This window comes from Chrysoperla carnea, chromosome 4 (assembly GCF_905475395.1).
Source record: "Chrysoperla carnea chromosome 4, inChrCarn1.1, whole genome shotgun sequence".
Lineage (NCBI taxonomy): Eukaryota > Metazoa > Arthropoda > Insecta > Neuroptera > Chrysopidae > Chrysoperla > Chrysoperla carnea.
In genome coordinates, this window is record NC_058340.1 from 16754212 (window position 1) to 16780514 (window position 26303).

General features: G+C 27.4%; 1 protein-coding gene across 3 annotated transcripts in view; it reads left to right on the forward strand.

The window, feature by feature from the left end:
• The window catches only part of LOC123297774 (potassium/sodium hyperpolarization-activated cyclic nucleotide-gated channel 2), a 444758-nt gene that overhangs the window by 399938 nt on the left and 18517 nt on the right, over positions 1–26303 (forward strand). The window contains exons 4-6 of one of the 3 annotated variants that reach the window (XM_044879548.1): positions 2443–2591; positions 2978–2980; positions 9983–10120. In XM_044879548.1, the coding sequence (XP_044735483.1) occupies positions 2443–2591; positions 2978–2980; positions 9983–10120 (290 nt within the window). The remainder of the gene's footprint in view (positions 1–2442; positions 2592–2977; positions 2981–9982; positions 10121–26303) is intronic. The other 2 variants (XM_044879549.1, XM_044879550.1) reach the window with 2 other exon arrangements.

The window sequence follows — 26303 nt, forward strand, 5'->3', positions numbered from 1 at the left end:
GTATGAATTATAACTGCACTCTGCCACCAAATTAGCAACGGGTAACATACGAGTTATTACGAATAGCTAATTCATACTGATGATGACTACTTGGTAGTCGAAATACGTATTTATAAAATACAAAAAACTGATCTAGGAACTGATCTTTGATAATATTTACATGAATATTTAAAAAAAAATAAATGATATCTTATTGAGTAATCGACCACTATTTATCATGGAGGTTTTTTTTTTTGTTATTTTACGCGAACAATTATGTTAAAGGAGGATCAGCACTCAATGAAAAAAGGCTTCACTTGTTTAACATCTTATTGAATTTGACAAAAACTTACATGTTAAATATATAGGTTGTTCGGGAAATATTGCTCACAAACAATGAAATTGTTAAGCAAAAATGTTTTGTTTAAAACTTGGCAAAATATATAAAGACAGTTTTCATTTAAAAAACGATCATTATGAGGTTTACAATTTTTTCGTTGATTGCATTTAAATCGAAAGTCGGGCGTACATCCAACAAATATTTAAGAGATTAAAAAAGATTGGATGAATCCGTGTTGCCAAAGTTGGCCATTGGGAATAGATTTTTGCGGTAGTCCTACTAAACAATAAATATTTTGACAGAATTTGATATGTTCTCCAAGTTTCACAAAATTCCAAGTCAAAAATAGAAAAAGAAATGACAGGAAAAACCGTTCGATGAGAAAGAATCTAGCAGGATCATTGCGAGACTAAAACTTGGCCATTGGCTTTGTGTTGGTATTTGACTTTGACACCAACTAATTTTAAGCTGCAGAATGAAAACTCTAAATGACCAATGAAAGTAGTATACACACTTCGACGAATTTTCCAAAGATATTTATCTCCGAAATAGATTTTTCAACTTTATTTTCAATGAACCTGTACACACAAACCAATCATATATCAATCAATTTTAGCTGTAGGTGTTTGTCTTCAATCATTTAGAGACGCTGTAAACAAAAGATTGTATTATGTTCTATAGCCATTGACAATTCTATTTGTACGAATAGATTCAGACTATTACATTTAATCGAAAAGCATTAATCAATTTCCATGCCTCACACTGTATAGAAAATTCACTTCTTTAGAATAATAGCTGTAGATAAAAGCTAATGACAATCAAACATGCTGTGTATAATGTGGTAGTTTTACTTCAAAAAGAGTCTAGTCACACGAATATTTCTCGATAATTTTGGTTTTTCGCGTGACTAATTAAGACTTAATTCGCTTCCTTAATATCAAAGAACGATATTCCCAAATTATTGCATACATCTATTTTTGCCTTTTTGCCCAACAGTAAAATACTTTTCAGCTATGCCCAAAGCAGAAATACAAAAAGAAAAATGTACGTTTATATTTTTACCTTGTGGGGGGTTAAAAGTAATTAAGCATGGGCAAAAATGACTAAAATAGATCCATAAGTGACACAAAAATTAACAACAATTAACAGTAAATCTTATTATTTAATTAACTAAAACAAAAGATGTAGTGTTTTTTATATAAAGATGGAGAACTGTGGTATACTGATAGTAAAAATGTTTACCGATTGCCGTGACACCATAATCAATTAAAAAGTCTTCACGCTTGAAAAATCTCTTTTAATGAGTAAGTGCGGTCGAAGCTCCCAATTTTCCAGAGCTTTACTCTATTTATATTTTATTTAGAAGTTAATATAACGTGATATTCTCGCCTATATTGAATTAAGGAAAAGGACTGTTCTATCAGTGCTGAAATGGTCATTTTACAACAATTATAAACCTCAATTATAGTGTATATGATGAATCTTGTGGTCAATAAAAATTATAAAGATCAAATCTATTTGGTGGCACTAAACATATTAAGAAATGTGTATTTTTCTACCATCAAATATATCTGATATTTAAGGAAGTTCACTTATTTTGCCCGCAAGTATACATGTCATTAAGCCACACATCATTATTTAAAAAAAAAAAAAAACTTTTAATTTGGCTTATGGGTCATGACTGAAGAAGACTTATAAATGTAGTAAAAATCGCACTTCACTTATACATTAAATGCCTTTTTTTAATTGAAGTTCTTAAGTCGAGTCTTTTTGAATTTTTTGATAGCGCTTCCACCAAAATGCTACAAAGCAAATCTGATTGCCTATTTGCGAGCTATGAAATCGCAGTTAATTACATACATCAAAATGTATACTCCCCAAATGTCTTTATTTTTCTCTAAAATCAAAAATTATGGAATATGCTTGAAAGTAGCTTCTCGTCTTGGACGAGTTGTATTTTCTAGAAAGTATATAAGTCTTCCTATTATTCCGATTTTCCATATATTTATTTTCAAACTACAAGTATTTCATACGAGAGAAATATTACAGTTAATTACACTAACGTTTGACTTCCACTCGCTACATTTAATAAAACATTAAACATATTTTTCCTTTTCTTATAGGCATAATGCAACAAGATAATGCAGAACAAGTAATATTGGATCCAAAATTAATAGCACGACATTATTTACGAACATGGTTCTTCTTAGATTTGATATCTTCCATACCATTGGACTATATATTCCTAATCTTTAATCAGGTAACTAAAAATGTATGTATTAAAATTTTTTTATTATTTATTATTATGTCAAGTGTTATGCCAAAAAATGAATTATATTTAATTCTAAAATACTTTTTTAAAATTAAAAAAAAAACATAATTATTCTAAAATTATGTTTTTACCTCTTTCTCTAACTCATCTACTCTATATAATGGCGATTGGCTGCACATACATATACTACTGCGTACTTAAAATACGAAAAAAAAAAATTGTCCAAAAACAATTTGACTTCTACTGATCTACTGTGAATGCGACAAATACATGGAATGTTCCTCCTTTGCAACACGTCTCCAATTCTTCTCTCTCAACTACTAAAATCCAAAATGAATGCACTAAAATTCAAACAAATAATTCTAAAAACAATTTAATATCAACAGAAGGTGAGTCTAAAGAAATGGTAAATTTCATTCAATTTTTGTTTGTTTGTCTTATATGTACAAAAAAATAACTTTTTGTTCCAATTGTTTATATTTCTTAGCAGTTTTTATTTATTTATTTATTTTTTTATTGGAATGTTATTTGTAATTTTTTTTTTAACTTTCTTGTGTAAATTTTAGTTCTTATTAACACGATTTTTGTAATTTAATTAAAATGGTATCTGTGATTGAATTCAAATGATCTTTTTCTGTATCACAAAATATTGGCCACATAAGTATAGTGGTGACGAGGGTTAAAACATTAAAGAAAATATTAGTAACGATAAAAAGGCTTTAGACCAGAGCCAAATTAACTATGCCCAGGCCACTGGGAAATGCAATTCATTGGACCCCATTTAACTCGTTGGAAGATTATCAACTATTTTCAAGTTGACGAAGGGATGTGAGTAAAATCAGACGCGGGTTTTTTTATTTTTAACTTTATTGTGGTTAATTGCAATAAAAATAAATTTTAACCATTCTAACTATTTTGAAAGTCAACTTGAAAGTCAACTTGAAAATTGAACTATTCCATTATCGTACGTACCGCACCCATATTATTAGTTCTTCTACTCGATGCTAGGTTGTTCTGTTCTACAGGTATGAAGTATTTCATAAACTCGGAGCATGCGTCTATTGTCATTGAGGATCCTAACTTTAAAATTAAATATTCTCTCTATTTTGCTTACTGGTTAATCCGGCCTTGTTCACGAATTGTATTCAGAGTATACTCAAAATCTACTGCAAAACGTAGTTAAGCAAAAATTCAATCTGTTTAAATGGCCACTAATCAAATTAAGAACACAATCGGGAACCTTGTTCTTAACATATGACATTAATATTTTTAAAAATGGTTAGTTTATGTAAATTAAATAAACAACCATATTTTTCGAGAAATCAAATTTTTAGAATAATATTTTATCATTTAACAGTATTAATTTTATTTTCTTTGTATTAAGTCCCTTATGATTTTCAATATTAGACATTCAAAATTAGATCAGGATATAAAAAAAATTAAATTATATAAAAAGAAATTTTCAAAAACAATTTAAGATAACATGTTATGTCATAAATATTATTTACGGGAAACTACAAAGAAAATTGCTTATTAATGAATTTTTGACAGTTTTTTCATATATAATTTCAATAATGACAAATAAAATTTACAAAAGAAAGTTATTAAGCCTTATGTTTAGTTTTTACACTCTACAAGCCTTATGTTTAGTTTCTGATAAGTGACTATTAAAGTTACCAACTTAAATAGAATGTAATACAATGACATGGAGATTCTTTAATAAAATGATTCCTGGAAAACTTGATTTAATATTTTTCATTTGTAAAACAATTTGAATTAAAAACAAAGAGGTCTAGGTGCGACCCGAAAGGTCCACACGACTAACTTCCCAGTGGAAAGGACATCCTTTTTAAAAACCATACTATTCGACTCTAAAGGCCTTGGAACGTAGAGATATGTCTAAATTTTCAATTTGCAAAATCCGGCCCATTGCAACAACAATCCCACTGGGAAGTCAATAAAATTTTAATTTATAAAATATTTTTGATATTTTTCGTGTAGTAAAGTATGCCACTTATTCTAACTTTTCTCAGTCAAATTTTGAAACTCTTGTTTCTACGGAAATTTTGTACAAAATAATTTTGGGTCAAATTCGCAATCAAGTTTTGTTAGAGGTAATAATAATGCTATATAACTGTAATAATCTTAGTAGTTTACGAGATATTTGAAAAAAACCTATTTTCATGCCTTTTAACCATGAATATTTTTTTGCGCACATGATTTTGCAATGGACTTCATAGGTCATTTCTTGCAATCGAATAAAGATAATCTTGGCGAAAAACTTCACTTGCATTGTTTAAGCAGCAAACCCCTATTTTCCTGGCCTAGTACTCCCTTTCTTTTAACTCGTAGTGTGCAGTTGTCTGCTTGTCTGCAGACAAAACTTTTGATCGATTTTTAATTCTTTTCCGGCGATTAACTCGAGCTGAAACTTTGCAGACATATTTCGTTTAAAAAAATTCAAATAAAAAAAGAGATTATAATAAAAACTTGGTGTTTATGCGTTACTTTTGTTCCACCATAAATTTCAAAGCTGTGGCTACAAAAACATGCGGGTGCTACGTTGTTATAATTCAAGCTTTCATTTTCGAAGAGTTTTATAAGTTTATGTAACAGAAATGAAATGAAATAAGAAATATGTTTTCGTACTCGATATAAAAGAGAGAAAGGAGCCAGGAAATCCACATAGAAAAGATCTTTCATGTCATCATGTTACATTCGATTAAAAAAAATCCAAAAAATCAAATTTAGATGGAAAATTGTTTTGTGAAAATACAAAAAAAAAATTGTTTGTTTTGCACACAAATATATAATTATTATGTTTATTTTTTTTATTTATATTATGCTTTTGATAATGATCACTGGTCACGTGAATGTGTTTTTTTTGATAAAAAAAATTTTCACACATATTTTCATTTCAATAAATAGTTTATGTTTTTTCGTTCAATTTGTTTATTTATGTTGTTATGTGATTGGCTGACTTATTTTATGATTATTGATAAAATACAGCACCAGAAAACAATAACTAAATTTATATTTAAGCAAAATAGTATGAAAACTTAGGTAATTTGTGTATCAAAATTGGACAAAACAAAATTTTTGACGATTTACAAATATAAATATCTGCTAAAATTCAATTATTGCACAGTCGTGTCTAACATGTTTCCAAATTTACAAAACAATTTCTATTAATTAATATTTATTTTGTAAATAACCTTTTCGTTGTTGTACATGGAAAAGTGACACTTTAGGGAGATTTCACAATATTGTTATTTTCTGAAAATTTCTGTTATTCTTGATTGGTTTTGTTGGTATTTGAAAGCTATGTTTTTAAATTTAAAAGCAAGCAAAGCCGACATCTGAGTCATAAAGCAAGGAATTGAAAAAACTGAAATTGGAATAGGATATTCCAACTTATTATCTATTACTTTTGTTTGAACTATTCCCTTTTTCGAATGCAAAAAATAATATTTCCTGCGATTTTTCTAAAATATTTAAAAAGATTAAAAATTGCTATATGGAAACAAAGCAAAATTGTGAAATATCCCAATACTTTTTCATGCATATATGTGTATTATCGTATTCTAACAAATGGTATAAGCTACAGTCCAGTCAAAATCAAAATAATTGAATTACTTAATTTTATCTCCATCTGTATTATATAAAGGTATAGGAATTATACAGTAAGCTTGAAAAAAAGCCTTTTTGGTTCAAATAAATTGGGTATGAATTTATAATGTGTTACAGTACCCCAAAACGAAAACCCTTATTGAAAGAAAAGCTACTTTTGTATTGTTATTGAAATAAATATCACGATACTCGAAATAAACTATTTAAAAAATACAATTAAAAACATACAACGAACCTACTTGCCGCTAAATATCGATATTTCGATTGCAACGCAATCATCGTCAGTAGCTAAATTTATTCATATAACACATTACAAACATTATACACAAAATTAAAAATAAATATGCAAAACATTACCAACAATAACAGTAACGGTTTGCAAAAATTATCACAAATTTGAAGACAAAAATTTCCCCAGATCACCAAACTTTTTGTAAACATTTCACAACAAATTATTTAGCGGGTTTGAAAAATTCTTTCATCGACCTTAATTTATACCCAAAATTCGGTATCGTTTGTAAAATGGGTGCGTCTATTTTCGCTATAACTGACGAGAATTGTTTTATGGGTTGACCTTTAATAGTTGTGTCCATTTTATCTATTCAGTCAGGTATAGGACCTTTATCCCAGTTCAGAGTGTTATTAGCTGCCTTGTGGATTAAAAAGCTTTCGTAAGCATCTAAACTACTGTGATGTCTAACAGATTTAACTAACTTGACAGGTAGAATTTTGGATTCTGTATTTTAATACGGCCTAATATGGCCTGCAATGCAAGATTTTTTCAAACCCACTAAATAATTTGTTGTAAAATGCTAACAAAAAGTTTGGTAGTCTTGAGAATTTTTTATTTTTGTGAGTCGTTACTGTTTTTTTTGTAATTGTTGATAATGTTTTGCATATTTATTTTTAATTTTGTGTATAATGCTTGTAATTTGTTACATGAATAAATTTAGCTACTGACGATGATTGCGTTGCAATCAAAATATCGATATTAAGCGACATGTATGTCTGTTGTATATTTTTTAATTGTCTTTTTTAAATAGAATTTCTTAATATAAAATTTTATTTCGAGTATCGTAGTATTTATTTCAATAACTATGTCTCTACTCGAAGTCAACAAAAATTCATCATTATACTTTTGTATTGATATATACCTTTGAAAAGTTGAAACTTACTAAATTTTCTACATTAATTCAACTATATTTATAGTTTTTCTGAAACGAAATAGTTCCTTCGATCAGTAAGAGTTTTCTTGCGTACTAATTAGACCACTTTTCCAATATGGTATAATCAATCATTCAATTTGGCAATTAATTTGAAAAATAACAAAAGGTCCTTTCAACCAAAAGCAGGTATTATCTATAAAATATTCGTCGACTAATTAATACTACAAATCAAATAATACTATACAATATATAAATTGAATAGTTAGGCGTAAAAATAAATATTTATATTACTTACACTTGACATTAATAATAGGTTGCAAAAAAGGTCGGATTAAAAGACTCAAGCCGATCATTGAAAACTAACAAAAACAAATATTTTTCACCGTTTTTTTTATTTTTATTTTATATCCGGATCGGTTTGGGTACTGAGCCGATGTAAACAATATTTGCGCAAATAAAAGTCCGCTTGCTTCAATTTTTAATTGCTAAATTGATTCGAAGTGAGGGCAAACATTTAAGTAGTGCATGAATCCTTAATTTTAAATTATTTAATTTCAAATCAAATCTGTCGTAAATGTCTTCAGGATAGAATTATCTACTCGAAAGTTAAGAAATATTAAGGCTCTTCTGTCAAAAACTCGCATTTCAAAAATATTAGTTCACAGGAAGAAACTAAAAATGTTGTAACAGTAAATATTTGTGCTTTTCTTGTAAATATTATTTTTTTTAACCTGTCAGCACTCCGTTTGAAGTTTTTTCTATTATAGAATTTTATGTTTTTTTTGAATTATAAATTGCTCAACCAATCTAAAGTTTTAAAAAATAGTATAATACCCATCTAGGAACCAAAATGCCTCGGACTACCATAAACAGTGGGAAGAAAATTGTTATTTTCCGCCACGGGGGGAGCAAATATATTTTTTTCAAACTCAGAAATTGTGAGAATTTCTCTCATCGCGAGGCTAAAAATGTGAGTAAAAAATATTACCTTCGGAAATTTTCGGATCTATTCGTGTAATTTCGTAAGTTTTGGACATTCGGCTTTGTACGTACATTCGGGTTTGTACGGTGTTAATCTTCGAAGTTTAGGTGTAAAAATCTTGCTATGTCATAATGTTGAATTGTGTAATAGTTTTAGTGATAATAATTGTGATAGTAAAATTAATTTTAATAATAAGTTTATGAATTTCTTTTCTAATTATTTATAATTCTTTTCTATTTAAAATCGTCATTTTTAATATATATGTATTAATTTTATAAACATTTAAGTACAGTAAAATTAATAATATAATTATGATTATTTTGATTTTTGTTCAAAAATTATTCACTTATTCAAATTCGAACTCTTTTCGTAAATTAAGAAAATTAAATAAATATTTCCGAACGGTTGGCGTGAGTGCTGGCAAATTAAATAAAAGGAATACTTTCGATATACCTGGAGGAATTATTTATGTCAAGAATTAGTAGAAGAGCACCAAACAACAACCTTTACCATGGGTAGTAACTTTTGGTGTACCCTGTACTTCAAGAAGAATTCTGAAAATTCGGAAAGAAAGTACCTATTTTCTTACCATAACCAAATATCTATTAAATAAATCCAAATAATAAAGTTGCATGTATCCAAGGAATTCATAATCTACAATTCGCTTACACTTTGTTTCAATTTGGTTTCAAAATTAATTAATACGAATGAATAAGTCTTAGATTATAGAATTAAATTTTTTACAATTTATGCTTTATTTTTCTAATTTCGCTTAACATACTTTTCTTTGATTGAAATGATAAATAATTTTTCTGGGCTTTGATTTTATTAACTTTTAATTTTCCTTTCGCATAATTAAATTTAAATACATGATTTTTCATTTTATTCCTTAAAATAATATTAAATTATTAAATTTTAATTTTCATTAAATAAATATGGAAAATAACAAGGTCATGTATTCAATTTTATTTATGGCAATTTTAAGTAAATCAATAAATCAGTTTTTTATCGTAAATAAAATTAATTTTTGTAAGAAATTAAATTAAATAAGCATATTTGTTGCTTTTCAAAGGAAATACGATCAATTTGTTTAATTAACAAAAATCAGTTAACTAAAGCATCGTTTTGTAGTATTTTATTGCTTCGTTCATGCGCTCTGCAACATCCTAAACGAATGGATAAAATATGAGAAGAATGTATTAATTGTCCATTCGTTTTCGACATTTCAGATTGCCTGAAGAAGCAAAAAACTATTACGAAACGTTGCGTTAAATAATTGATTTATTAATGAATCAAACTGATCCTTTTTCCTCTGGAAAAAAACAAAAAATGTTTATATTATTTGAAAATAATTAGATTGATAAAGACGTTTAAATTTAAAGCATTGAAAATTATTCGAATTATTTTTAAAAATAAAAAACTGATAAAAATTAACTTTTTTGTGTTTGTTCTTTTATTTTGATTTTACTCGAAAATCGAAATTTGACCTTAATTTTCCTAACTGTATTATTCATCGTTAACTGTAAACATATTGAACACAAAAGGGTTAATAGTCGATATTAAACTGTTGAGCATAAAAACTAAAGAAAAATTCTTCAACAAATATTTTACAGGACTTCAGTGAAAGTTTTCAAATTTTACATGCTGGTCGAGCATTACGAATATTGCGTTTAGCGAAATTGTTATCATTGGTTCGTTTACTACGTTTAAGCAGATTGGTGCGATATGTCAGCCAGTGGGAAGAAGTTTATGTAAGATACTTTTTAAATTTTATTTATTTATATTAATTTTATATGAATTCACATATTTTTATTCATTTAGGCTTTATTATAATCTATATTCGCACATAACTATATGATACAAATTTATTATAAATGAGAATTACTGAATTTTAAATTTAATTTTATAAACGTTTTTTATTTTCGTTCGAAATTTTAAACACGGCTTTCTATGCCTTTGTTTTAAAAAGCTATTGTATATTTTCAGCTAACTTTCTGGTTTAATGCCCCTTTCCATTCATTATATTTTTTGGCGTCAATACAAGTTAAATTTTAATGTACAAAAGGCCATATCCACAGTTCATTGAATGTGTCATTTCAATTTTTAAGAAAGTTATTAAAGTTATTTCGTTTACGCAAGCCATTTAAGTTTCACTCCAATTGATCGAATACAAACATTGAGATTTATAATTGCTCTTAAGAGCATTTGAACAAGGATTGTTCAAATTAATTCATTATCTATAAAGAATGAACAGAAATACTATTTAAAAGCGTAAAAAGTCTTATCCAGCACTGTAGGAGAATCGTGATTTTATTTTATCCATCCAATTGTTGGTTAATGTGGTTTTAATATATTTTTAATATTTGATATTAAGGTTATACAGTATAGACGTATCGTAAAAAAACTATTTGAAAACTTCGTTCTGAAAAATATGGGTTCGAATAATAAATAACGACTCCACCCTTTTAAATCATAATAAAAAATGTTTCCCTCTATTGCGCGAGTTTCAAACTTTATTTAATTCATTTCTTCAAAATAACTTAAATTAATCTAATATTAAATTCTTAGGTTAATATTCAGAACTTTCTGTTATCGAAATTTGAGCAGCATGTCCTATGATGCAACGGCCAAAGAAACTAGAATTCCATATCATTGAGTCCTAAGAGATATTTGCTCGATTTTCCATCGCTTCTACTATTTGGCTTAAGAGACAAAAAAAAGTTATTTTGTTGACCTTCCAACATCTGACTTTTATACAATAAATTGATATACGTTTTTATTAAGTATTTTAATTTTTACTATTAGTAATAGCTGTATATTGAATAATAAAATATATTGAGTCCGTTACCAATGAACATTGTAACTGTGAATATGGTCTTGATCGTAATTTTACTTCTCGAAATAATAAAACAAAGCTCAATAAATTGGGGTATTCTTCCAATTACAAATGTTATACATTTTTATATGTATATATATATATATATAATTGCTATGTTTATAATTATTGCTACATATATTTATTTGTATTTTATTATTAATCAATTTTTATTATCCAGCAAATAAATAATTTAATTTATTAGAGCGGGCTGGTAATGTGATTGTGTTTTTTAACAGCGTTTTTCAAGCGATAATGGCTTTTTTTGAATGTATAACAGAAAAAAATAATAAAGCTATGTGACGCTATATAATTTTTTTTTATTTGTTAATATCAGAGAATAATAATTTTTAACAAATTTATAGTTTTTAAACCAGATGAACCGTAAGCCCACAATGAAGTGAAATTCTGTTCATTGGCTTAGTCTATTTTTTTTGTTTTTCTTTGAGGATTGATAAAATAACGTTTGGTTGTGAAACATATTAAGCATGGCTTGAGTGGTAAAATGAAAATCGTGGTTTTCAGTTATCATTAGTTTTAACTATTTTTTTGGTATACATAATTTAAGAGAATTGGCACCCAATAGACAAGAAAACGGTAGAATGCTTGTCAAAAGGGGTGAAAATGTTGTACAATTGTAGAAAAAGAACCATTTTTGGTTTTTTTTGCAATACCAATAACTTTCTTAACGCGTACAACACACTGAAAAAAGTAGCGAGAACGACGAAAATTAGAAAATCCAATTGCCATAAATTCGATCCACCAATAAAATTATAATGGTCTTTATTACTTTACTTTATTTTATCCATTCTCATTGAGGCAGACATAATGAACCAGGGGAATTTCTCTTCATTATAAGCTGAAGATCAAACAATGATTTTTTTTTTTTTTTTTTTTTTTGTTCAAATGGTTTGTATTACATTAAAATGTAATAAGGAACAAAAAACTAATCTAGTATTTTATTAAAAAAAAAAAAGAAAAATATTTTACTAATCATCACCCATCACAGCTTCTTTAGAAGCACTAATTTAGATTCGTTTCTCGAATAATAAAACTTTGTAGATATAATATGTGTATGTAACACAAAGTTTTTTAATAATCTGGACTTAGATATATAAAAAAAATAAAAATACTTTATCTTTTCACTTTTAGAATTTTCTTTTCTCCCCTTTTTAAATTAGAGAAATACTTGTAGTCTAGGAGCCCGTTGCATTGACCTCGTATAAATTAGAAGTTTTGAATTAGAAAGTATAAAAAACTTGATTCAAGTATCATCTAGTTTCTCTTCGATGAAAATAGGGTATTCTTTTTAGAATACAGTTACTGATATGAAATTTGATGTGTTAAAATATAATGGAATGACTTCCAATTAAACATAAAAATTATACAGCTTAAATTTTGATAAAACTGGATTGGATAACCAGCAAACTATTGATTTTTCACGTTTTAAGCAATCATCACAAAACATACATAAATCATTCAATATCTAATATTTCTAATATTTTTATGTTAAAATATTCGATGAAATATCTTAAACTTTATGTTTTTTATTATTAAAAGATACCAATACGGTGCACCAAATCAAAAAAAAAAATCGGATCAAAAAAGTCAACAAAAACCTGTAACTAAGAAAATGATCATATAAATGTATGTAATTCACAAATTTTAAAGTTGTAAAATAAGGAGTTTTTAAAGATTAAGTTAGAAAATGTAACTTGTAGCGTTGTCAATGATAAACTAAAAAAAGAGACTTATAAAGTACTATTACTAAGCTGTAGAGTGGAAATTAATACCAGAAAATATTGGTAAAAAGTGGAGTTTTCTATTTCAGAATGGCATTTTCTGCGAAATATGTGTGAAATGTGCAAATAGATCGCGTTTTCAGAAGTCAACAGAATTGTTTGTTCGAGGGAATCTTAACGTTTGATAGTTTAAAAACGAAGTCTCCAAGATGGTTTTTGGTCTCTGTTGTGTAAAAGATATTAATATATAAATATGGAAAAATTGTATAAACGCGAGGGAAATTGTTATTACTATTTTGGGAACAAAATAATAATAATAATAATAATAATAATAATGGAGTTTAACCTCCGTTTCTCAGAACACGTCTATAACAGAGCCCATCCACATCATTATTTTTAATCTTTATTTATTTGTTACATCCGATACAGTTAATTTTATGATGTGGGTGGAGTTGGCTACTTTGTTCTTATCCAAGTGACTACAGTATGATCAATTTAACTTTACCGCCCCATTAACTTTTTTTTGATCAAACATGCTGCCTGGATTCGAAACCGCAACCTACTAGCCAGTAGTCAAAGAAAGTAAAGATACTTTGGCTCGCTCGGCTACTGAGTCGGTTGTTTTGGGGATATTGAAAGAGAAAACGAAATATATTTATTGAATGATCATGAAAAATTAAAAGAACTATATTTTCGACTTCAAATTTCAAATTTCAAATCAAAATTTTTATTTGAGTTTTTTCCAATTTTTATCGATATTTCATGAATATGCAACGGGCTCTCCTACTAACTTAGATTGCAAAATTATTACGTAAAAAAATACAATTTTCATATACAATACCTATTATCTCCTTGTGTGATGTATCTTTTTAAATATCTACTTCAATTTACAAAATATAATAAAAAGTTTCTTCTCTATACAAATTATAGGTATTTATATAAATTAAATGAATGATATAGATATTTTTAGAGAAAAGAATAATTATTATTCCTATCTTTTATACTGTGCCCAAAAAATAAGGTGACAAATAAGGTTTATTTTGAAAATTTTTTATTTATTCTTCCAAATCAATTTCATCCCCTTCAGAGTAACCCCCTCCCGATGCAACGCACTTATGCCAACGGTTTTTCTAATCTTTGAAACACTGGTTGTAGTCACTTTCCGGGATTACTTTCAGTTCCGTCTTCGCTGCGACTTGAATCTCCTCTATCGTATCAAAAAAGTGTCCCCGGAGCGGTCTATTGAGCTTGCTGAACAGCTAGAAGTCGCACGGCGCCAGATCAGGTGAATACTTTGGTTGCTGGACGATATGGGTTGAGTTTTTGACGAAATGATCACAAATTATGAGTGCATTATGGGATGGTGCATTATCGTGGTGTAAAAACCATGAATTGTCTTTCCACAATTCCAACCTTTTCAGGTGGATAGCGTTACGCAAATGACGCATAACGTTCAAATAATTTTCCTTGTTGACTATTTGGCCAGGCGGAAGGATTTCATAATGCACACACAACAAACGCACGCAGTTTAAATTCAAATGTCACCTTATTTTTTTGGACACAGTATTAAGTAGTGTTTTTTCTCCTCTTACTTTTATTTCAAATAAAAAAGGAATATTTTAGTGGTTGAAAGTAATTGAATAATTAACATAATTTGAAAAATAAAATGAATTAGTTCAATAAATGAATAAACAAAATGAACTTACCTTGCAAAAATTTATAACTCGGGGGAAAATGTACGATATTATGGGAAACTATGTGTCGATGACGGTGATAAATATTAAAAAATGGTTCATTAAACACAAACCAAATCGATTAATGTAAAAATATTAAGATTTAAAATGGATGTGTTTCGTTGCTCGAAACTATTATCTGTAGCATTACCGTGATCAGCGCTCAATTTCTCATTGTAATCCACATTCTGCCCTGATACATAAATGTTTGCACTCCCTTTCGTTTTATTTATTGAACTATAATATAATGTTATTCAAATATAATATTTATTTCTTATGATTGAGTGTCTAAAGTAAAATTATTTTTTAAGTTTGATTGAGATTTTTTCTTTGAGTATGTTTGAGAATGAAAATGTTTGAGAAAAAATAGGTTTTGCATTTGATGACTAGGTATATATCTTTGCTTCTATGCTTGAAATTTGTATAAAAATTTTTATTAGGTAGGTTCTTCATGAAAATATTTGATGCGAAGTAATCGGTATGAGAGGTTTTTATTTTAAGACATTTCATATTTTTATTTTGTCATTTAATACTTAATTTTACTATCTAGTGGATATGAAAATGTTTACATAAAATCCAACATTATTTGCTTTCAAGCTAAAAGCTAAATTGATTCACCATTATTTGAAAAATCATTTCGCTATGCGACAACCGATGCCTTAAAATATGGCTTCAACAATAGCCTTTACCATGCTTTCGATGGTGTTGAATAAACAGATGGGCATTAAATAATCAAATAAGTTATAACGATACGGTTCGAATTTACGAATGAATTGTGTAATGTAAAAGAATCCACTTTTTAGTGGTCTAGTAATTCCATATTCCACGAAAATTTTTTAAATTATTAAATCTCTTTAGGAACTGCTTAACATCCTTAGTATTTTCATCTATATCAAATCAAAATAAAATGCAATTTAATAGCGGAACAAATAAACAACAAAATATAAAAAATACTGATTATTTTTCAATTTCTCCGCCAAAACCTTCTCTTAGGCTCGTAATGGTATAACTCGGAAACTTTGAACATAATTTTGACTACTTTCAAAAAGGCGAATTAACTCGAAATTTGGCTGATGATAACACAATAATATTTATTTGATTTCCCTGATCAGGGTTGTCAGGAATAACGATTTCCATATCTGAAGATACATACATTTATTACACTATATATATATTAGTGTAAAGAACTAAAAAACACAAAATAAATAATAGGTAGTTTAAAAAAACTAAAAAACACGCTTTTTTACTTAGCTGAACCAAAAATAGAAAGTTATTTCTTTAAATTCAAAAAAATCATTTTATCGTAAAAGAAGCGTGGAGTGCTTTTAAAGGTATTTTATAATGACTTTACTTTTACCAATATCTGTCTATAAAATATTTACAATAATTGAAATTTAGCACCCCACGCTTTTTTACGATAAAATGAATTTTTTTAGATTAAAAACATTATTTTCTACCTTTAAGTTCAGCTAGTTACAAAGGTGTGTTTTTTAGATTTTTTATATTTTTTTATTATTATTAACGATTTTTGCCTTTAATATTCAATTTTGTTCCTTTTAGAGACAGAAAAAAACAAATGCCCGTCAAAGGAAATACAGATAGATTATGTCACTCATCAGTTTTCGTAAACAATAAGTTGGTGATCTCGTCGAAACAAAAGCTTTTGATCTATCGGACTATAATTATAGAGAAGTTCTGCTAAACTATGAACTAACTCAACATATTTAATAATGCTCTTTTAAACACTACCAAACATACATATTCCTAGTGAATCTAACCTAGTGATACAGTTGTAATACTACTTAAGTAAATTTGCATATTTTGCCATTTAAATAGATTGTTGTCGGCATATACATTATTGATTTTATGTTTAGTATATACATATGTGTCTATATCTATGTTAAGGATATCATTGTCTAACCAATGAATGGAATGAAAATACTATATACAAACAAAACAACCTTAGGCCAAAGTATCACACAAAATTACACAATTGTATATTATATGGGTGGTATAATATATGAAATACACAATATGTCACCTATGTTTTGTATTTATAGCTCACTAAAATCGTGCATATACCACAAAGGAAGTAGATAGCGTAAATATATAAAGTGAGATAATAATAAAATCAATAAATTTATTTTAATAGTAAAAAAAAAATTACAAAAAAAAAAAAAATTCACTCGTGTCAAGGGTAGAGGAACTGCAGTATATTTAGAATACCAATTTATTTTCAAAATGTTTCGTTTTCGTGCAACAGGCAGTACATGTTCAAAAATGTCTATTTATGTAATTTGACTTCATGTAACTCGCAAAAATTCGAATGACAGTATATGAGATATCCAAGTGCTCCACTATAACTGCGATATTACAAATATACTGCAATTCTTCTATCACTTATGGTCAAAGTTCAATTTTTAACTTTTACTGGTTAACTATTACATGATTTTATACGGTTTAGAAGTGAGTCGATAAAGTTCGAAAAAAACTAATCTGACTTCTGTCCGGAACATAAAATATCAATTTTTTTTATTTATAGGATTTAAAACTGTGAAAAATCCTAAATTTTAGTTTTTAGGACCTAAAATATTCAAATTAGCTATACTACTGAAATAAAAAACCACCTCATGACTAAATTAGAACTTTGAAAGCAATCACTACAACCCTACTTTTTCTAAAACATACTTAGCTTTTTAACTGCGCTGCACAATCAGTTTAATTAAAAAGGGCTTGAAACCATTGTATTTATCAAAAGTAACATGTATTTATCTGCCCATGTTTTCAATTTTGATCAATTTTTACGTTAGAATTAATATCCCTGGAAAAAAACGACGTGGTGCTATGGTTTTTTTATAATAAATAATTCCTTTCAACTCTTCTACTTTTTTTCAATTCTGTCAAGATAATTTTTTAATATCATAAAAATAGCTGGGTGTACAGCGGGCTTTACATGCTTGGAATATATTAATCGCGAACTTTGCAAATGATTATCACGCGATCTAAACGACCAATAATTTTGCAATTTCGGTATGTCACAGCAAACATTATTCTGAGTCTGTGAACAAAATAGGTTAAATCTGTCGACAAGTCCATTCATGCGGGAAATACTTGGAAATTGTTAATAGAGGAAGATATTTGACAGAAGCACTGCAGATTGAGTTAAATGGTGTAATATATTCTACTCTACACTTTCACTTTCCAATAAATATATTTATAATAATTTTCTAAATAGAATTATACTTTTTACGGTTATATACATTGGTCTGAAAAACTTTCAACCACTTAAAGGATTACAAAAAATAGTGGTAAATTTTCAGTTACGTTATTCAACAAATAGAAATTTGTTGTCTCACCTTGTAATTGTAATGCCTTTTATACCGTCGAGTAGTGCAGAGTATTAAAAGGTATTTGTGCATGGCGTTATCCATCTTAAATGAACATGAATACAGATTTTATTTTCATGTTCGTAAATAGTATTTATAGCCCCCCACCCCCTAATTGTGTTAACCAAACAAACTTATATAACAAATATCATTTTTATTTAAAAGTTTTTGATTTATTGTCTGTTATTTGTCTCTTTGTACTAGATATTTTATTTAATAAAATTCATCTGATTCAATCTATTTCTAACTTAACGATTCTGATCTGGAATTTACTCCTACTATTACACAAAGAGCCATGAGCCCAATTCTCATAGTACTCTGATTTTCTTGTGATTCAAATTACACGATGTGTGATCCGCCATAGTACACGATCGTGATGTACCATGGATCGTACCCTAATGCTTCTCAGCTGGTTACGACTATTTGCACTCTATTCAACAAGCGTCATGTAATTTACAGGGGGTCCAAGCTTTCACAACAAACTTCAGAAAATGGTACATCACGATACAGTAATGACAATTTCTCAATACACTTATATACGGAAAAGCTTCCTATTCTAGATACTAGCAGCTGAAATTTTTGAAAAAAGGACATTTTTGTGAGTATTATCGAATCAAGTTGAACTTAAATGGTGAAAATTGATCCCCTTAGTATAACCAAAAGATCCTTTATGTTTTAAAACTTATGGTTATAAATTACAAAAGCCAGAGGTGGACATGTTCGATGGTTTCCGTAATTTATAACCTTAACATGAAGTCATGACGATCCTGACTTCATACTTTGCTCACACTTTTCAATATTTATAAACAGGCGCTTTGGCCTGTTTATTCACTAATATGTCATTTTCTTTCAAAATTTTGAATCCTTGTATCTACAGAACGAAGCTTTCCAGGCAATCAGTGAATTGACAAATTAATCATATTTTTACGTGCTAGAGCGTCCAGAAAAAAAATACTCATAGACAATAATTTTCTCGTTTGCTTTTTTTGGTAAATATACTTTGTCTTTATATATTTGCTTCACAGAATACGGCAAAGGCTGCCTCAATGAATTCATCTTTTTTATGAAAAACTCATCAGGGCTCATAATATCTAAGAAATTTTTAGAGATAGACGAAAATTTTTTTAAGATTTCTATACTGTTATTTTGTGCTTTTGCACTTAAAAAAAATGTGTTTTCATCGAAATTAGTTTTTATTCTTATAGTTTCTTTCTATACTATATAAATTAGGATATGATAAAAGCTTCGAATTATTTAATTGGTAATTTAAACATTTCATAAATAATTCTTATATGAAACGTATTAAATTTATTATAGATTAATAATTTCGAACATAATGATGACATTTCACAAACAAATAATTTGAATCGATATGAAATGATCGTATTGTATCTGATAATGATAATAAGCACATTATTATTATACATAACAGTGGCATTATCATCGGTTTATGCAATAATGTTGATGCATGACAGCCATATTTAACATAATTATCATTAGAGTATAAAGCATATTATTTGATGCTTTATCATCTTTGTCTAATTACAATAATAATTAATAAGCAGGCAAATATACATACACACATGCAAACATATATACATACATACATGCATACATAGAAGGTGGAGTAGAGAAATGTGAGATTTTGAAAACGGCGTAAAACAAAAACAAAACAAACAAGAAATTGTCCAAATCCATTTTTTTAAAGGTATAAAACATTTTAAATAATTGTATAAATTTTATCATCAAACTTACATAAGTAAATTATAAATTGTATTTTTAACACCTTAAATTGTTAAATTTAAATAGAGTATCAAGCGTTTTTTTTAAAAACACTTTTTTTGACAAAAAAAAAATAGTCATAATTCATTGAGTATATCAGAAAAGTAGGCCATGAATTTTTGACATTTACTGTTTTAAATTTTGACAGAAATCTTTAATTTATGGTTCAAAATGATGACCATAGAAATGCTCTATGATGACCAGATAGAGCAGTAAAATGTCAGATTAATTTTTTAATATACCTGTTTAAAGTATAGCTCATGTGTTATTTTGATATATGAGCTACATTATTGTTTAATTTCATTCAAATCCATTCATTATTTTTTGCGTGAAATCGTAACAAACAAACAAACAAACAAACATCCTTTTTTGACATTTATAATATATAGGGATAGGGATACATACAATTTACTCCAAAATTCAATCTATGCAACTTTTTAAATGCTTTCTTATGCATTTTAAGATGGAAAAATAATAATTTGGAAATAAATATGGATTTTCGTGCTACAGCGATTTTAAAATCGCACATTTCTCAGCTCCACATTCACCAGTATACATACGAGTATATAATGCTGTAATACTTAAACTCTAATTTAATCAAAGTTTATGTTACCTACATGAACAAATTATTTTGATTTAATTTGGGAGGAATTGATATTCAATGCAGTCATGTCAAATAATGATTATCAGAGGAAAAACTGTACCATATTATGTGGGGCCATAATTTGACATTGTTTGTTCAAGAAAAAATTGTCTTAAGTATTAAAAAGTACCATCTTGTGAAACAACGGTTTTGTAATCCATTTCCAGATTTCTGCCTATTGCTTCTTCCTCTTTTTATGTCTTACTTTCTATCTAAAAATGCAGAACTGCTGAGGTAATTTTTGACTTTTTTTGAATCTTTCTTTACGTTAAACTCTACATTTTGAAATAATCAGAAAAGATAATTTTCAACCTATACGTCAACCAATACGAATTTTATGAATAAATAGTGGAAATGAGCATTCCATTTTCCTGTTTTACAGATTTCCAACTGTTACTTTAAGTATATAATTTTGTTTGGTAGAGTATTATACATGAAATATAATACTGTGCTTCTTCATGCTTTTATGAAAGGGTGATTTTTGTTTAGAATTCTCTAACTCAACAACGCTACAATCCATTAACACTATAATCCTCAAACATAAATAATTTATTTTTAATGCTAAATATTTACATAATTTTGAATTCAAGTAATTTGCCAAGAAAGTTTATTAAGATTTTATATATTATGTAACAACTAATAGTAGAAATAAATTTACATAGTGTTAAGGGCATAATATTTTTTCCATACTTATGAATGAGCAACAGTGAAAAATAAAACGTTTTTAATTCAATCTTAGACCATTTGGCCTGAAATCATCAAATTGCCTTTTTACTTTTAATGACTGCGATCGAAATATTCCGTCAAATATTTATTTATACCATGCAAGGTATACTAAGTTTAGTCCCAAGTTTATAACGCTTAAAAATATTGATGCTATGAATAAAATTTTGGTATAGGTGTTCATAAAATCACCTAATTAGTCCATTTCCGGTTGTCCATCTGTCTGTCTGCTCCAAATTTTTACAGCGTGCTCAGGTCGTAAAAAGTGAGGTCGAGTTCGTAAATGAGCAAATTGGGTCATGGATAGACTCATCGTAGGACTCATCTTGTAAACCGTTTGAGATAGAACAAAAGTTTATGACTTATTTAATTAAAGAACTGTGTCTATAAAAGATATTTTTGTATTGAATACCATTTCATTTTTAAAAGGAAGCTATTATTGATATTTCCGTAAAGTTTTTACCGTAGGTTATCCAAATTCTTCTTTTTTTTGCTCTATTCTCAAAATAAAGTATAAACTTGTACTTTTACCATATGTGACAAGGCAGATATGGTGTATATTATTATTATCCTTAAATGGTTTGATATTTTATTTAGCTCCGTAATCCTAACCATTTGTATCATTTGTGTAATTATACATTTATATAATTTAAATAAATAAATTACAAGTACAAATTGAACAAATCATTCACGGCACAATTATTTATATGTAGGAGTTGTCCACAAAAGATCATCACTGCACAAAAGATCAGTACATATAATCACTCCCTCTTAACACCACCCTTTCTACTGTGTACTCAGGGCTTGTTTCGAAATTTGCTTATAAAATTTTTCTTTTCTTTGTTTCTTAAACGAAACCTGAAAGAAAATAATTTTTTTCTCAATTTTAATGACAATAATTTATGTAGGTAAATCACAATAAGCTTTCTTGTATGGAATGTACTATTAAATCTATTTTAGCTTTTTTTGGATCCAAAAGTTGACATTTGACTAATTCTGTGGAAGTTGGAGGGAAGGATTATACAAAATTGGAGCAATAGGATTTCTTTCAATATCCAGAAAATTAATCTATAAACTTTTCTGAGCAAATGGTATAACAATTGTCTCTCATAATCGATGAAAGTGAAACTCTGTATATTCTATCTTTCTTCATCTGGGAGCTCGAATTTATTTATTTTCCATAATAAAATGATAAATTGTCAATCACTTGTCATAATTTTTAGCTCGACTCTCAGATATTCAAAGTTTTAATTTCGCCAGAATAACTTTAAATCATACAGTAATTTCTGTGATAGTAATCTTACATTAAAAATGAAAATGTTTGTATTTTCGTAATCCTATACCAACACTAATGTATAAAATGTGCCTTGGGATTAATTAAACAAATGCTTTTTGTATTTTACAGTCAATTTAAGCAACATAAACACTGAAAATGTTTAATATAAAAATACAAAAAGTAGAAAACATACACCGAGTGACTGCAACAACGTACAATCTGGCTAAAAGAAAACTTTATTTAAATTAATTAAATTAGATATAATCCTTCATAATTTATCATTAAATATAAAAAAATTCAATTAATATACTGTATACAAACTTAATTACGATACCGTGTTACAAAAGAAGAGATACTAGGTAATTATAACAAAAATTTGGCAAAAAATAGAACCGTTAAAATGCACAAAAGTTGAAAAATGATTTTAAAATACCGACTCCAGTTATTAGTTTCCTTTTGAACAATTACGCTTTAAAATCGGAAATGGTTAACGACGACAAGTCGGTTATTTAAAATTGTTTTTGTACGTTTTGTACATTTTTGGTCGGTTCAATTTTTTACAAAACATTTTTATAGTATAATTTTTAGAACGTAATTTTTAGTACCTTAGTTTGTAATAAACAAATTAAGTTGTACGTATGAAACCATTTCTTTAATACTACAACAAATTTCAAAACCGATTCACAATAGAGAAAATTGATTTAGTAATTTTTCTTTGTAAACTTTCGAAAAAAAAATTAAATTAAAAAACATGCAACTTCTCTATTGGCACAAAAATCCCTATTTTTATACCCTTAGGGGTGAAATAAAATGTTATTTCTTGAAATATATATGATACCCAACTTTCTTTTCTTTGGTACCAGTTTTTTTTCTCTGTGGAAAAACAATAAACTGAGGTTTCTTCTTCTCCTTTTTCTTACATTTAAGTTTACTGTTGATAAATATTGAAGCAATAATCATAGTGGAAGAAGGTCAAATGCTTAACTCAAGACAATCATAAAGACACTTCTTTATTGAATATCTCCTTGTTTGGCAAATAAAAGATAAATAAAAACAAATACGTCTTAAAAATTTGAAGTGAACTAGCCCTGACATACCTCTTAGTTGTCACACGGAGATTGTAAAAAGAAAGTTATTGCTGGATGAATTCAGGCAGGAATTTCTCTCTCTCGAAAACCACTTCTAAGTTAACGTTACCACCCTAACTACATAAAAACTGTCAATTTTATCTAAATTTTACCCGAATTTCATAACGTTACGATTGCTGAATATAAAACCATAAAAATCAATGAACAAAGATAAAATAAAAATTCTATATTATTAAATTTTGACATTTTATTTTTAACATTAAGTAAGTTAAGACAAGTACATTTATAATATTGAATTGAGAAAATGTATTTGTTAAAACTGTGGATTGAATTGAATGTCTATACCAGATGTGAATTTAAGAAATCATTCTTAAGATATTGTAGTATTTTTAAAATTATATATACGAAGATATTATATATGTTGATACTGGAATAGTAAAAATACTTATGAAAAATTTTTATTATGTCAATAATGTGTTATTTTCTTCCTTTTTTATGGCGTAATCCTGGTCGATGTAGATCTCGAAGATCCAATAAATCCTAGGGTTTTAGAAAAGCTGACACCACATTTGTTTTTATCCAGTGCTAGCAAAGGAATTTAATTCTACCTACGTACGATGTCTGGGTGAAATAGTCATACTGGAAATATATATTTAGGACGTTAAAACCAGTAACAATTTTTTTGGCATAAGTTGTACCGAAATATAAAAATATCGATATCATCTAGGCTAATCTTTTTTATTGCTTTATAGCAACGAATATTAATTTTTAATATTAATAAACATTATGAAATATTTTTACAAATATGTATGTCATTTTTTTTTATTAATTAAATAAATTTTTTAAATATTTATAATTAATTTTGGTTACTGTAAAGCCATCCCTATACATAAATACATAAATATATTATAAATGTGGAAGTAAGTTCGTTTGTTTGTAATGCTTTCGCATAAAGCTACTGATAGGATTTGAATGAAACTTTACACTAATATATCATATACTTTACACTAATACATAGAAAATAAAAAACACATGATCTATAATTTATAAAAATACATTTTAATAGGGATTTGCATAAAAATTAAATTAAAACAATGACATTCCACTGCATGCCATCTATGAATATCATTGAAAAGCAAAAATAAATGATTTCTGTAAAAATAATGAACGAGATAATTTATGTGAATCTGTCCACCCAGAGTTTTATTCTCAAGGCATTATGACTATTTTCATTTTTTTACATTATGTGTACAAATGTACACATACCTCAGTAAAAACATTTGTATATCGATTTCGAGTATTATGGAAGGGAAATGTGTGAGAACAAAGAAGGTGAAGACTATAACACTGTGTTTTTTTCACTTTTAAGTCCAGTTAAGTGGACAGGTATCATGATAATACAAAATATAAATCTGAATTATTTCGGGAAAAGGAACAAATTTAAATATAATTTGGAACTCTATTGCATTTGATAAATCAAAATCTGTGCTCTCGATATTTCAAAAGCTACGTTAAAGTTATTAATTATTATACGACTTTCCTTTTTCTAACGTCCAAAAAAAAAGAAGATATTCATCGATGTTAGAGCAACACTTGGAGTACAGTATAAAAATAACACTTATTTTATTCAAAGGAGAGTAAAAAATGTTCTAGAACTGTAAATAATGTTGGATCATGTAACTTTTTTTTGTCTAAACATTCTTTTAACGACATTCTACAATAGAAAAACAAAAACTTTACAAAATATATTATATAGGAAAAAAGAAATACACAAAAGAATTCGTACATTTTTTTTATATAAACATTTTTTCTTTGTTCATTTTTACTTTTTTTTTCTCCTGCTTAATATTGTGAACGAATTGTATTATATGGAAGAAAATAATTTTCATTTGAAAGGAAAGTAAGTGTGAGGTATCCTTGTGTGAAAATGGATGTTGTATATGTGTGAACAACAAAATTAGATGATTGATTTTAAAGTTTTCTTTTTTATATAATAAACTTTTATTTAAAATATACATTTTATTTTATAATGTACACTTGTTTTAAATAAAATTGAACCAATATGAAATACTATAGGCATTATGGTAAGATAATATTTAAAATTTGACCATTTATTAAAAAGGATTAAATTCAAAGGATGCCGATTTTTATTAATTAATTAAAACTCGAATATAATTGAAAAACCATTTCGCTATGCGATAACTGGTGCTTTGAAATAGGAAACTTTTATTTAAAATATACATTTTATTTTATAATGTACACTTGTTTTAAATAAAATTGAACCAATATGAAATACTATAGGCATTATGGTAAGATAATATTTAAAATTTGACCATTTATTAAAAAGGATTAAATTCAAAGGATGCCGATTTTTATTAATTAATTAAAACTCGAATATAATTGAAAAACCATTTCGCTATGCGATAACTGGTGCTTTGAAATAGGACTCCAACAATCAGACCAAACTGAGTTTCTTAAATTGTTGAATAAATGAATGAATATTAGGAAGCCAAAGTTAATTACAGAAATACTTTTAAAATATATGAATGTACTGTCTAATAATAAATATAGCTCCCTCTTTCAAATGTCTTGTAATTCTTTTGACCATCGTGTTTTTTTTTAGCCTGTTAATCGACTTTATTAAATGAGAAGTAAATACTGCTTCCTTCGCCCTTTTTCGAGTTTT